Source organism: Phalangium opilio, unplaced genomic scaffold, assembly GCF_054372755.1.
Source record: "Phalangium opilio isolate 3A_F unplaced genomic scaffold, DU_Popi_V2 ptg000024l_1, whole genome shotgun sequence".
In the NCBI taxonomy this organism is placed as follows: Eukaryota; Metazoa; Arthropoda; class Arachnida; order Opiliones; family Phalangiidae; genus Phalangium; species Phalangium opilio.
In genome coordinates this window covers 4,833,129-4,847,474 of record NW_028324155.1, presented here as the reverse complement: position 1 = coordinate 4,847,474, position 14,346 = coordinate 4,833,129, and the positions used below count along the sequence as shown (strand labels likewise).

Here is a 14,346-nt window from a genome sequence, read left to right as displayed (position 1 = left end):
TGGAGAGTCTTGTTCGAGCTAGATTTAACTTAATTTAATTTATGACAAACCTTTCAATTGAGAAAAAAATAGTTTCAAGTTCGACTTAAGGGGGTACGACGTGTTATAAAAAAAACCTTGATCGATAAAACTTGTACTTCATCTTTGAAACTGACGAAACTATTCAATTACATAAGATGAAATTGCGCGCGTAGTGTGAACTAAGCTTTACAAATTTATCGAAATTATATGTAATCCAACACCTTCTTAACCGTATCAGGACCTAACCGCAGCAGCGCGTGCCACATTCCGAAAAAAACCAATAGGATAAACTCTTTTCCCAATAAACAACAACTTTTTTCGTGAGATATCACAATTTATTTTAATGACATTTTTGATTTACATAAAGGCTGACCATCCGACATACATTTGGCACAAGTTTCTTTCATCAGTCGCTTCGTGAATAACATAGTCTACTTGACCCTCGATGGAAAGTGGAAGACCCAATGGTTTATTCTTACTTTTAACAATACCCTTCAATCGTAATTCGATATCACTAACGTGCTGCAATGCCTATAAGATGATTCAGTGATAAAACAAATTAAAGAAACCCGATACTTTTGGTTACTGCGCGTCATAATCATCACACGTTCTTTCCACAAGGCCCAAAAAAAACCTCTCCCGATTTATATTTAATTTATATAATCTTCTATCACACTATATCTCAATTAACCTCTAGATAAACCTTGACAATCATTTAGGATCCCCGAAAATCTTGAAAACAACGATTTCACAGTAAGATAAACATAATTAAATATTTAACAAAAATCACTTAAAGGGGCTGGCCGGGGCTGTTGGGGTGAAGGGGGGGGGGTCAAACTGTTGGTTAGCATATTGCTTACCCGCCCACCGCGACGGTGGCGCCATTCCTTATGGCCAAAGAGCTGGGTGTTTTCCCCCTGAACTAAGGGCGGTCTCCCCGCAACAGCGCCGGTGAGCCCCTTTAACTGCCTGAACATAAAAATCACTAAGAATTCAAGACTAGAGGCCTTGAAGGTTTTAGATCAAAACAAGTTGGTCAATGCGTGTTTAGATTTACGTAAACAAGCTGGCATCCCCATATTTATGCTTCATTCATCCCATTGGATAAAATATAGTTTTACTAACCTTTTCGTTTGTTATCTCGCCGGTATTGGATTTACTGGCCGACTTGGTCTTACCCCATTCAAGTAGCGGATCGTGAATGAATGGTTTCAACATACTCATAAGAGCGTCAGTTTGGTTTCTCATGACTCTCATGGTGGATTCGCAGGCTTGACGGAATATTCCTTCATAACCTGTAGGACCCTAATTACGCCAAAAAAAATATTACAAACCATAAAAGACATGTTGAGCTTCATTTTATCAAAATTTTAGAGTTTTTTTTACCAAAGCATCGACTAAATTATGAGTTAATCTAAAAGGAACTCTTTCAGGCCAATCAAAAGTTTCTCCCTATGATTGAAATGAATAAAGTTAATTGTTCGTTTAATTAATAAACATTAATTAATACCTTATTAAACAGACAGTTGAAATCCACGTGGAATGTTTCCCCACTTTTTGAGTCAATCAAAATATTTTCGCCGTGTCTATCTCCCAAACCAAGAATGTAACCGACCATGGACATGACGGCTAAGGTTCTGGCATAAGCTAATCTAGCGAAATACCAACTTGTAGGATCGGGAAAGTTAAAGACGAAAAAATCGGAAAAAACTGCGGGATGTCTCGGAAGAAACTTGGTTTTATAAATCTCGAGTTTCTTCTCAACCGAATCTTTAACGTTGGGTAAAATAGGCCTTATTTCTCTCGCTGTCATTATAGGAATTCCTTTATCTTTGTATAAAGCCAGGACGATTGGTCTCAAACCCATTAAGTTCGGAACCCATTCAATAAGACCACATTCTTCATTGAGAGGTACCACAGTCTAACAATTAAGTTTCAGACACGTAAATTATAATTAAATATTAATTAAACTGAAGCTTACGTATGTTCTAATTAGTAAATGTCTTCTTCTCGCGTCAGAATCCTTTTTTAAGTATCGATTAACCAAATTATTAAACTCCATCAGTCGGCAATCTTTTCTTAAGTCATCTTTGGGTTTGCACATCATGGGGTATTTTTTCCCATCACTTCCTCTGATGGTTATCTTCTTTGGTTTTTGCAAAGATTGTAAAATCTCAACCTGAGATTGCAAAAGCAAATGAAAATTTAAACAAAATGAAAAGAAGAAAAAAATTATAATAATCATCATAATTAAAAACCAAAAGAACTATTAATTAAAAACCAAAAGAACTATTAATTAAAAACCAAAAGAACTATTAATTAAAAACCAAAAGAACTATTAATTAAAAACCAAAAGAACTATTAATTAAAAACCAAAAGAACTATTAATTAAAAACCAAAAGAACTATTAATTAAAAACCAAAAGAACTATTAATTAAAAACCAAAAGAACTATTAATTAAAAACCAAAAGAACTATTAATTAAAAACCAAAAGAACTATTAATTAAAAACCAAAAGAACTATTAATTAAAAACCAAAAGAACTATTAATTAAAAACCAAAAGAACTATTAATTAAAAACCAAAAGAACTATTAATTAAAAACCAAAAGAACTATTAATTAAAAACCAAAAGAACTATTAATTAAAAACCAAAAGAACTATTAATTAAAAACCAAAAGAACTATTAATTAAAAACCAAAAGAACTATTAATTAAAAACCAAAAGAACTATTAATTAAAAACAAAAAGAACTATTAATTAAAAACCAAAAGAACTATTAATTAAAAACCAAAAGAACTATTAATTAAAAACAAAAAGAACTATTAATTAAAAACAAAAAGAACTATTAATTAAAAACAAAAAGAACTATTAATTAAAAACAAAAAGAACTATTAATTAAAAACAAAAAGAACTATTAATTAAAAACAAAAAGAACTATTAATTAAAAACAAAAAGAACTATTAATTAAAAACAAAAAGAACTATTAATTAAAAACAAAAAGAACTATTAATTAAAAACAAAAAGAACTATTAATTAAAAACAAAAAGAACTATTAATTAAAAACAAAAAGAACTATTAATTAAAAACAAAAAGAACTATTAATTAAAAACCAAAAGAACTATTAATTAAAAACCAAAAGAACTATTAATTAAAAACAAAAAGAACTATCAATTAAAAACAAAAAGAACTATCAATTAAAAACAAAAAGAACTATCAATTAAAAACCAAAAGAACTATTAATTAAAAACGAAAAAAGAAAGAAAAGTTACCGAATCTTCAAATGCTTCAATGTAAACAAAATTTTGGGGGAATGGGTTATGATCTTTGAAGTTTCCGTGACTAGTTGGTAACGTCACACTCATAAGAGATTGAAGTGGCAATATAATTTTGCTCATTCTCCTAAATTACTTTTAAATTTAGGCCCAAAGCTGAAAAATGATAACTCGATCATTATCAATATTTCACTTACCTGTCTTCTACAAGCATGGGAAGTGATCTAAGGTAATTGCTGATGCTGAAAACTTTTTGTTCTTTGACTTGTTTGTTCGAAAGCTCTAATAGTTTGTCGGCCAAATTTAAGGAATCCGATATAAACTTGTCAAGATCCGGCTTGAGATTTTTGGCTTTAGCAAAGATTTCTTGACAACGTTCAACTCGAACTTTGTAAGAGGATTTTGAGACGGAAACCATCATCCACATGGCTTGTTGAGGGAATATTGTTAAGAGTTGGGCAATGATATTCTAATAAGTTAAATAACATTAATTAATAATTTATTTAACCCAAACCCGATGTGACGCGTCTAAATACTTGTAAAGCATTTGAAACTTCAGGATGAGAGTGACAAATTCGAGAGATTAGTTGAGGGAAAGCTACCAGGAACAGGTATGGAGGTAGGGATTTGAGAAAATCCAAAATACGCTAAGACAAATATGAAAATGAAGCATTTATCGTTAGATTAAATTCGTAATCGGATTTACGGTGGTTATGGATTGAAGTAGAACTTGTTTCTCGCCCAAATTGCTGGACGATTTTGATTTTTGAAGGTCAACTACTTCAGTGCCTAGCTCAAACCACAGGGCCAACATACGAGGCATTGAATGGAAAAGATGCTTGCAACCATTCTTTAATGATTTACCATAACCCGAAATGATGTCTTTCAAAAAATCACTGAAACGATCGAATCCCGCAATTTCTAAATAAGAATTAACCTTCTAACAAAGAGTGTGAAAGTTTATTTATGCCCACCCTTTCATATTTCTCTTATCAGAAGAGTTAAATATTCGATCCAAGTACTTGGCATAGTGAAAATATCCTTCTTCCCAATCAGGGGTAATTTGAGCAACTTCCAAGTACATTTTTATCAAAGAGTTACTTTCCAAGATCGCCGCTTCTTCACTGTACTTAGTTAACAATAATTTTGCCTTCGCGTATGGAATAACATTTTCTTTATTGGCAGGCGATTTGTTTTTAAAAAGGGTTTGGCTCAAATCGCGAAAATGTTCATCAATGCCCTTTTTAAGAATGTTAATGGCTTTTAATTGGTCACCCTGGAAAACGCGAAAATTTAAGTCTAATTAAGGGACACAAAACGAAATTAGCCTTATTCCTGATCAGCGCCACCTACCCATAACGGTGACTTTGAGAACTACTGTAAGCGGCAAGCCAATCAGGTGTCGCTAAAATCTGGTGACGTCACTGACTGGCACTCTCGGGTCTTACCAAAAATGACGTCACCAGATTTTAGCGACATCTGATTGGCTTGCCGCTTACAGTAGTTCTCAAAGTCACCGCTATGGGTAGATGGCGCTGATCAGGAATAAGGCTAATTAAGCTTTCAATAGAATGAGCGCGAGCTAACCATTGTCCAATGAAGCTTTGCTTTTTCAAAAAATACTTGTGGTAGGTTTATAGAGCTAGCTTCAAGGAGTCCGAAAGATCTTTGTTGATAACCATTTCTAACGTTTTATATGAATTAATTAATTAATTAAGTTAATGACAAAAAGCTCCGATGAAACAAAGATAACAATTACTGACTTCCTGGCTAGCTTAGCGCTAAGAATCCAATACTGGCTCATTTCTTCCTTAAGTTGAGGAACTAATTCCAATCTTTCATTTGATATTAGAGTAAACAAGACTCTTTGAAGGTTAATAATTGGTTCTTGGAACCTCATGGACGACTGTAATAATTCCCGACGAACTTTCCATTCCCCCAAAAGTTTATCAGTATCCATATTCGATACTGAAGAATTTCTAGACCCGGGAGTGTCGTTTAGATCCACAAATAGCCTTACACTTCGTTCAATATCAGTCAACATATGAAGTCTTGAAAAACCCAAATTACTTATTAAAGTTTCTGAAGTTAAAAATGTAAAGTATGATGTAAGGCGCGATAGTTACTTGCAAATGTAACTATAGGCTCTTTGGTATCCTTCAATTTCCATGGCAGCCGCTGACAGTGGTTCTGATATGCTGTTTCGAACTATTTGTAGACTTTTCTTTAATTGTTCTCCATTCTACAGTACGGAAGAACGTTTTTAATTGTTTCTGATCAATTCGAACCCTCAAGCTTAATTGCAATTACTCTTTCTTTGGCGCAAAGCAATATCTTGCCAACACCAACCCCAAAATCTTCAAATTTTGACTCCTATAAAGTTCAAAACAATTCCCCCCCCCCAATAAGGTTAAGTACTTCATTTTACGTTGTACTTCTTACAGTTGTCAGGTAGTTTGAAAGTTTATCCCATCGTGACAATTTCCAAGCAGCCTCGACGCAAATAGGGTTGATTTTAGCAACCCAATCTATGGGTTTATTCTGAAGAAGTCCACTCGCGTAATTAAGAGCGGTATTTGACTTATCCAACTCCATCAAACAACGTAATAACCCCTGATGATGCGCAACATTATTGGGATCTGATGCCACGGCATTTTCGTAGCAATCAAATGCTTGGTTAAGTTGACCTTTTATTTCAAACTCTAAAATTTGTTCTTGGAATGAAGATTCTATAGTTCTAATTGCCGAAACTCCGGCAACACCGTCTGGCTCATCCAGCGCGACATATAAGCTCTAAAATTGGATTACACGAAGGATTAAGACTGAAGGCCTAGCAAAATTGAAAGTGTTTCAATTTCAGTACTTGTAAAAATCCGAGTTGATCTTGTACTTCATTTTTGTTCGCTCGCAAGTACAGTTCCATGTGCATAAGGGCGCGAGTGTAAGCCTGACAGTGATAAGAAGCTTTTGCTAATAGATCTTGAGATATTTTGGCAAGAAAAGAAGCAATATTCTTTGTTGCTGCTGTTGCAGGATTTTCTCCGTCTCCCTCTTCAAAAGTTTAAGTATATTGTTAATAGGCCTACTTAAAGGGAGGGTGAAGTAGAAAATCAAGTGATTTTTTATCGATTCTTCTACTAATTATAAGACCAGTCTGCATAGTCAAACATTCAGGAAATACCAACTCCGAATGATTTTAAAATTCAAATTAGGTTCAGATTTTAAGGATAATTTTAAACAAGGTCCTCCGGCCAATCGCGTAACGCCCTGCCTTTTTGTTAACAAAATTCCCGTGGCACGCGCCATGCCTAAAGAAATTTATCACGAGATTTGATAAAATTCGCGCGCTACGTGATAATCGTGGCGCGAGACATGGAACGTGCCACGAGAATTTTGTTAATAGAAAGGCAGGGCGTTACGCGATTGGTCGGAGGACCTTCTTTAAAATTATCCTTAAAATCTGAACCTAATTTGAATTTTAAAATCATTCGGAACTGGTATTTCCTGAATGTTTCACTATGCAGACTGGTCTTATAATTAGTAGAAGCATCGATAAAAAATCACTTGATTTTCTACTTCACCCTCCCTTTAAGACGCGATTAAGTTGTCAAACGGTAATCTTAATTACGTACTCTTTGACATAAACTTTCTATTCCATCTTTTCAAATAATCCAAAACCGTGAATATAACTTGAATACTAGAATGATTCATATCAGCCGGTTTAACTCCCAAAACCGTGTTAATTTCAAGAACAATTTCATCCATTTCACTCGATGTCGAGTCTTGTATGGCGTAAAATACAAGATAGGGTAGCAAGTACAAGACCAAATTGACATCGTGCTTAAGTATATTGTAACAGGCCGAAAAAACTCGTTTGGGTTTGTCTTGTTTGATTTTATGGACTAAATCTAAACTCCAACTAGTGACCCAAGATACGTAGTTTTTTCCGTGAGGACCTTTACAAATTGGGTGAGATATTTTGGTCTTCACGATCTCGGAGCTCGTACGATACCTGAATAGACTTAATTTAATACGACTGTTTGCAAATGGAGCTACGCGTTTTTATTTTTAACCTTGATTGAAGTAAAGGACTCAAAATTTCTTGGATATCAACGGGAAATCTTTTCCATAAAGCGTTGGTTTTAGATTGACATCCGTAAATCGCTAACATTTCTTGTAAGGCGTAAAAGGAACAGTCCTGAACTACAACATTGTCTACGGCTAAAACAGGGTGAAGGAGTTCTTGAATGACGTCATAAGCAAAGTCATCTTCATCCATTGATAAGAACAATTTGCTTTTTTGTTTCTTGGTTCTAAGTTGCAGCTCTAGTCTGTTAATTACGTTTATAAAATGAAATAATTTTCAATGACGCGTTTGTATCTAAGAACCGATGGAACAATCAAGGTCCGCGTCATACCTTCCAGGATCAATGGCTCCAACTTCCCCTAAACATTCTACAATTAACAAACGTATCTTTGGGTCGGTTTCTTTGCAGGCATCCAACAACTGAGATAACGGATAATTATTTAATAACTCAAAGACGTACACTCGATCCTATCACTTTAATTAGTATCAAACACTCACAGACGAAATTAAATCAGAAACTAATGGATCAATTGATTCCACACTAAGAAAGTGTGCGTGTAAAGCATTCTGATGATGACGTAAAAGCTTTCTCAGTTTAGATAGTGCGTGAATTTTGACATCGACACTTTCATGACTTATTCCTTTCAAGGAATGTCTCACTAGGGACCCCACTTCTTCTTGGCTATATAGTTTATTTCGATAGAAGCAGTTTATAGTTTTCTTTAAATAGCATTTACGCCTAAAATTTCGCCCTACCTGCAAGGTTTATCAACGTATTCTTTGAGAACATTATTAACTTCTGTTAATTGGGGCATTTCGGGTATGAAATATAAGTCATGAAAAAAGTGTTCTAGCTCTTTTCTAAAAAATTATATAATAGGTTATATCACAATTAACTATTCTGTTATAAGCGGCACGTACTTCTTATCAATAATCATGAATTTAAATATTTCCGCTGTCAAATCTGGCTCAATTTCTAGTAAAGGAAGCAACATGGCGGTCACTTGATTTAATAAATTGCCTAACGGCAACACGTCAATGTTCTGAAGGAATGTTTTCCAAGCTGCGCAACAAACTTTAGGGAAACCATCTTCTTTAATTTGAATTAACATTCTTAGGGTTCCCATTAGTTTCACGCGAACTGTCGTGACGTATCTGGGTCCTAACAGAGCCATCAATTCAATAAGGCTTTCAAGGGCCGTTTTCTTATCGGCAATACTATTGCTCGACTTTTGAAGAAACGTGTCAAAATATGACAATATTCCCAGAAGTTGAGTGTTTAAGAATTTCGCCATATCCTCCTTTTTTTTAATCGGCTTGGGATTTTTTTTGCAAAATTTGGTATTTAGCGCTAAATTTGCTAATGTGTTGTAAACCACTTCGTAATGTTTTTTAAGGTGGAAGAGAAGGGCACCCACAGTCTTTGTAAAATTCGCCTGCACTAACTCATCGATGGTTAATCCAATTTCCCTCTATAATCATGTTTAATTAACTTAATCAGTGATAACGTTAATTAATAAAAGACATTTTTTGGGGGGATTTCTTACAAAAATTTTGTCAGAAATATCTTTTCCAGTTTTCATGTCAGTATGAAGGACAATATGAACAAAAATGAAAGGGAAGTTTTCTTTGATCATATCAGATTTGGAAGTTTTAGATTCTTCCGATAACAGATTGATTAATTGGTCTGCCTCATTACTGCATTGGCAAATTAAAGGTACAACTATGTACCGTTTATAGCCCTATAATATGTCCGTTTTAGTGTTTAATTTTTTTGCATTAAATTAACTAAAATTATGTACCATATTAAGAAACGACTTAATATTGGAATATCCACAAAGATCAACTAGTTCCTTTAAAAATGGCAATGGTTCCAATTTATCACAAACTCGTTTCAACATAAGCTCCATTAAATATTGACCAATTTTCTCTTTGAAATTGAAAATCAACTCTTCGAGCTTAACCCCTTTCTTATTGGCTACGGAACTCAACTTTAATTTCAAAAATTAATATCAGCGTGTTGTTAAGTAATTAAGTCAATTACTTCACCTTGAACCAAAACAAAAACAAAAGAAAAGGTTTCACTTACTTGATTTCTCGTTGTAAACAAAATAACAACGGAAGTCGATTGCAAGTTGTAAATAAGATTACACAACAATTGCAGCAACAAATCGTTCGATACTACGGGAGCAATTGCCCCAACAGTTTGAATCAAGGAAGACATTAAAGCTTCTTGTTCATCCGTGGCCTCAACTTGCGCGTTATTGATGGTTTGTTGCACTTGTTTCACAACTTGCTGCTTCAACTCGTCTTTCAAATTAGGACAATTTCCCATTAAATATTTTACATCTTTTCTATAACGATCAAAATGAAATAAAAATCAAACTATATTCAAAATGTCTAGTAGTAAACGAACGAATCTTACATGAAATTGAACCGAATATCATAAAGAGGATCGTGAATTAGTCTAAGACATTGTTGAAGTGTTTCGGAAGTAAGTTTAGTGTGGTTGAAAAAAGGCTTGCAAGCCTTCAAAGATACTATAAAAGTTTAAGTATAACTTTTAAGCATTAATATTACCCAGGCTTTAACTTATCAATGAACATACATAATCTAACATTATCCGATTCACAGTCTTGAATCTTAAAATAGAGATCTCGAAGCCAGTTATAACTAAATGTATCATAATTCTTTTGACTCGCATCCACTTTGAAGTGAAAGAGATACAAAACTTTTAAAAACCACGTAGGGGAGTTCAAAAATTCGAAACATAGTTCGCAACATACATTCATGGCATATTTTACACTTCAACACTAAGGTCGAAGTTGAATCTTTCAAGAATTCTCTGACCAAAATTGAATTTCCACTCAAAACGCAAATCAAGTTCGCAACCATTGTTGCCGTTTCTTCCATTCTATTATCCCAATGACTCGTAACAAACCTTATTAGTTCGGATATGTTAAAAAAATATGCAGTTGAATGTAGAAAGATGGGCAGAACTTTAATCCATCCATTGTAATCCTAATTTAAACCATTTTAAGTATTTAATAGCATTAAAATTACAATTAAAAGGCCGTAATACTTTCTCTAAGGCACAATGGAGAAGGTGAATTCTCCACATTGGTGCAGTGGAAGCGGGAAGTAACGATAATGAATTGATACATTTTTCCTTCAACCCATCTCCAAGCAAATTATAACCGACAGAATCGAGCTTTTTTTCCTTAAACCAACCTATCTTTAGATCGTGATAATCTTTTTGGGCCATATCCTTTAATTGTTAAATAATTAATAAATGTATGTATGCGTAATTGCATGCATATGCAGATTTCATAATTATACCATTGATAACCAAGGAAGTGATAATAAAACCGCGGCATCGTTAAGGGTTATAACAGATAAGGAAATAACGTCTAAATGGTTCGGAAAAATAATTGTAGTTGACTCAAAAATCATTTATTATATCAATATATACCTTGATTGGTAATTAACACTTCTAATATAGAAATAATAACTGAATAGGTTTCAGGATTGAACTTTGAAGAACAAAGTGTTTGTTTCATAATGTTGACTATGGATGTTGAGGTAGAAACGGGTAAAAGGAAATTCTTGCTTTTATTATCATTTTCGCAGAGAATTATTGAAGCATTTTTGTTATTTTGGTGAAGTATTTGAACAGCGCATTGCGTTATAATTTCCAAACAGAATCTAATACTGTTCAATTCATTTTGTTTGCATGACATGGAAATTAATCTGTTTTTATCCAAAAGCAAGTTCAACTTATCTTCAACAACTTCAAGTTTCGGTAAAGTCGAAGAAATCTTTTTGACAAATTGAGTTGTCAATGTTAGGTTCAACTGAGTTTCCTCAACCTTTCTTTTAATTCCTTTTCGCGAATTTTCATTTTCTTCTTTAGTTTCATTTTGATTTTGAATAAACAAAGACGCGATAGTAACCATCAAATTTACAATGCTCTAAAAACGAATATCAATTTTTTTTTAATTTCATAATTAATTAAGGGTTTAATCTTCGAGACGCGTACTTTGTATTGCGCCGAGTATTGATCCATTGCCATTAAAATTTTGATCAAATTATCGCAAGTGTTTTCGGGTACAATTATACCCTTTTTGACGAATATCTTAATTAAATCGTCAATGGCGACAAAAGTGGCGTTTTTCAAAGAATTGGATTTTACATTTCCCAATTTGTGATCGCGCAGCGTCTAATTGTTAAATGACAATGTAAAATGGGGGATTTCAATGTTTGGTGAAGTAACTACGTTTTCCTACACACCTCCGTGATATGATTCAATGTCTCAAAAATGAGACAATCCTCCATAATATCCATATCGTGACAATTCAGTGACGATTTTAATAGTGTATTTAAAAATGAAGCAAATTTGGGTTCAAATTCCAGCGATGTTCTATTAAAGTAATTGCATCATATTCTAATCCGATAGAGTTACGAAGAACCTAAGTTAACTTACAGTTGGCTATTAGGGAGCGAATAAATTTCCCCACTAAAATATATTCTCAAAATTGTAATAGTCGCGGTATAAACTTGTTCCAAAATTTCGTACAAGTTTGGTATTCCCAAAGTTTGAATGATATTTTCCATGGCTTCAACACTAGCCTAACAATCAAGAGATATATGTATAATATTTCATTCATTAAAAGCCGCGACTATAATAGCGTACTTTCTTTAAAAATATTGGTCCCTCAATATACTGCAATAAAAGTATCTTCCAAGTTTTTACAAATTGATGGGAAACCAACGGAGTCACAACGAAATTCATTTTAGAAAAAATTTCCCTGGAAATATTTTTTTTGCTATATCGCGTTTCTGTCATAGATTAATAATGACATAATTATCAAAATTACGTTATTCTAGCTTGCAAATATTCGCAAGAAACTGGACTACTGAAATTCACAGAGTAAAGCTCAAATTTGTAGACGTCAGAAGTTTTCTACAGTTCAAGAAAACTATAGTTATAATCATTGATGGCGTGAATTTAACCTATTTTTAATATCATACATTGACTTTTTCGGAATTTTCCGTGAAACTTTTTAGTTCATAAGGAACTTGAGGTTTTCCTTTCTCATACATATCTTCAGCGTATTCTCTCAATTCTATATTATTGTTAATACATATTTAATAATTATGGATTTCAAGGGCAATAGGGAGCTAACAACTGGGTAGGGGGAAGAGATAGTCTGACGTCACGCAGCCCCTTTCTGGTTGGCATTTTTGCGCGTAGAATACTGTTTCCAACCGTTAGGGGGGATGAAACTCCAGTAAGAGATAAAAGGGTGTGACGTTTCGGGGTCAGAACTGTTAACTCCCTATTAGGCTAAATTCATCGCTAGATTTTTACCAAATAGAGTATCTACAAGCTCAGAAAAGGCACTTTCATAACGTTTTAATTCGTTACTTTGAAATACTTCTAGAACCTCTATAAAATAATTCTGACACTTGGAATGAATGAATGAAATGGAATCCTGGCTTAGAAAACGTATCAGGTTTCTGAGAAGCCATTCTGAAAATCCTGTTTAGCGAATACAATAAATGATATAACGCGAAATTGTTTAACTATCAGAGTTATTGCTTGTAACCAGAAGGGGATAATAGAAGAAGGATGCCATTCTGTATCCTCTTCATACTTAAGTTATGTAACGTCATTCTTCCCAGGCTCACCCTTTAAGTTTGCTTTCCCGCTCATCAAACTTCAGATGGGCATCGCACCGTAAGGTGAATTCTATAATGGTTTGGTACTAAATTCCCAGCAATCAACCCACAAACCTCGTCTTGGGGTGGGACAAAAACCACAAGCACGTCTTGCCAAATAGTTAAGCGCTTATAGAGTAATGATGAGGGAACTATTTATCGCGTATGTGATTCGGTTTAGTAACCTTGCTCCGAATGATCCGATGTTGGGAAGAATGACGTTACACTTATCCCGCTTTGTGCTTGTACACTTCTCTCGAAGAGAAGTATTATTTACTTCTGTTGTAACCAATTTTCCTTAAAGCTTCGAGTGTTTTTGAAGGCTAAATAGAGCATCGATCCCCTTCATACTAATTTTCTTACCTATTCTAACTTGAGGATTACAATCATTTGAATGTTTGTAATAGCAGAACAGGTATGGACATTCGTTAAGGTATTTAGTGAAGATATTTATCATCTCTAAAAGATGTTGACTCTTCTCGGCTGCATTTACTAACATTGATTAGCAAAGAAACCGAAAAAAAAAAATTAATATCACTCTTCATGCACTCACAATCATTTAGACTTTTTAGAACTGTAATGGCCGTGGAATAAAAATCGTATTGAACTTCTTGTGGATCAGATGACCCTTGTCTAAATATGGTTAATTATCCTACTTAGAAATTAGCTTCAAGCAAGGGGATGGACACGCGTCATTTTTGAATTCAGACTTTTGAGATTTTAGAGTGATTGTTAGATCTTAGTGCAATTTTCGCAGTGAATTTTAATATGTAAATGTTAAAATTACATAATTAATTTTAAGATACGTTTAGATTTCGGCTTATAAGTTAAAGGAATTTGACAAGTGTCCAACCCTTCATGTATGATAAACTTAATAATTTAGAGAACTTACTTTTGGGTTAACTGACTCATCAAAGCAACTGTAGAATCCATGGCTTGACAATGACAACTATACTTCGCAAAATATTCTATACTTTAAATGAAGAAACTTTGGAATGGGAGATCATAAACAAAGACACCGACATCCCGACACATGACAATCCGAACACGACACTGATTTAGTGATTTAACCCGCCCGCCGCGGCAGAGCGGAATATATAGCAGACTGCAGCAGGGCCGGAAATAAGAGAAATTTCTTATAGGACATGTGTCCAGTGACCCCCTGTTTGACTGGAAAATGTATAGGACATTGTCCACTGGAGTATGCAAAATAGTATCGCATCTCCATAGTCAAGCTATCAAAACT

At 34.0% G+C, this 14,346-nt stretch overlaps 1 protein-coding gene across 1 annotated transcript; it reads right to left on the bottom strand.

Moving 5' to 3' along the window:
* Positions 1-334: 334 nt before the first annotated feature.
* mei-41 (ATR serine/threonine kinase meiotic 41) lies at positions 335-14,203 on the bottom strand. The gene is made up of 41 exons (XM_089868023.1): positions 13,993-14,203; positions 13,654-13,733; positions 13,464-13,583; positions 12,751-12,921; positions 12,411-12,505; positions 12,257-12,342; positions 12,073-12,187; positions 11,863-12,008; positions 11,670-11,799; positions 11,419-11,598; positions 10,852-11,350; positions 10,719-10,789; positions 10,462-10,647; positions 10,166-10,400; positions 9,988-10,086; positions 9,805-9,919; positions 9,469-9,733; positions 9,182-9,370; positions 8,927-9,121; positions 8,301-8,851; positions 8,136-8,240; positions 7,878-8,061; positions 7,711-7,799; positions 7,366-7,623; positions 6,925-7,304; positions 6,156-6,343; positions 5,735-6,085; positions 5,603-5,665; positions 5,419-5,534; positions 5,056-5,343; positions 4,880-4,976; positions 4,267-4,568; positions 3,999-4,188; positions 3,829-3,939; positions 3,490-3,761; positions 3,290-3,419; positions 2,003-2,200; positions 1,532-1,942; positions 1,408-1,473; positions 1,147-1,326; positions 335-552 (listed from the first exon to the last, which is right to left on the bottom strand). The coding sequence occupies exons 1-41, from the start codon at positions 14,031-14,033 to the stop codon at positions 379-381; spliced, it is 7,722 nt and encodes a 2,573-aa protein (XP_089724149.1). The 5' UTR covers positions 14,034-14,203; the 3' UTR covers positions 335-378.
* Between the last annotated feature and the right edge of the window lie 143 nt (positions 14,204-14,346).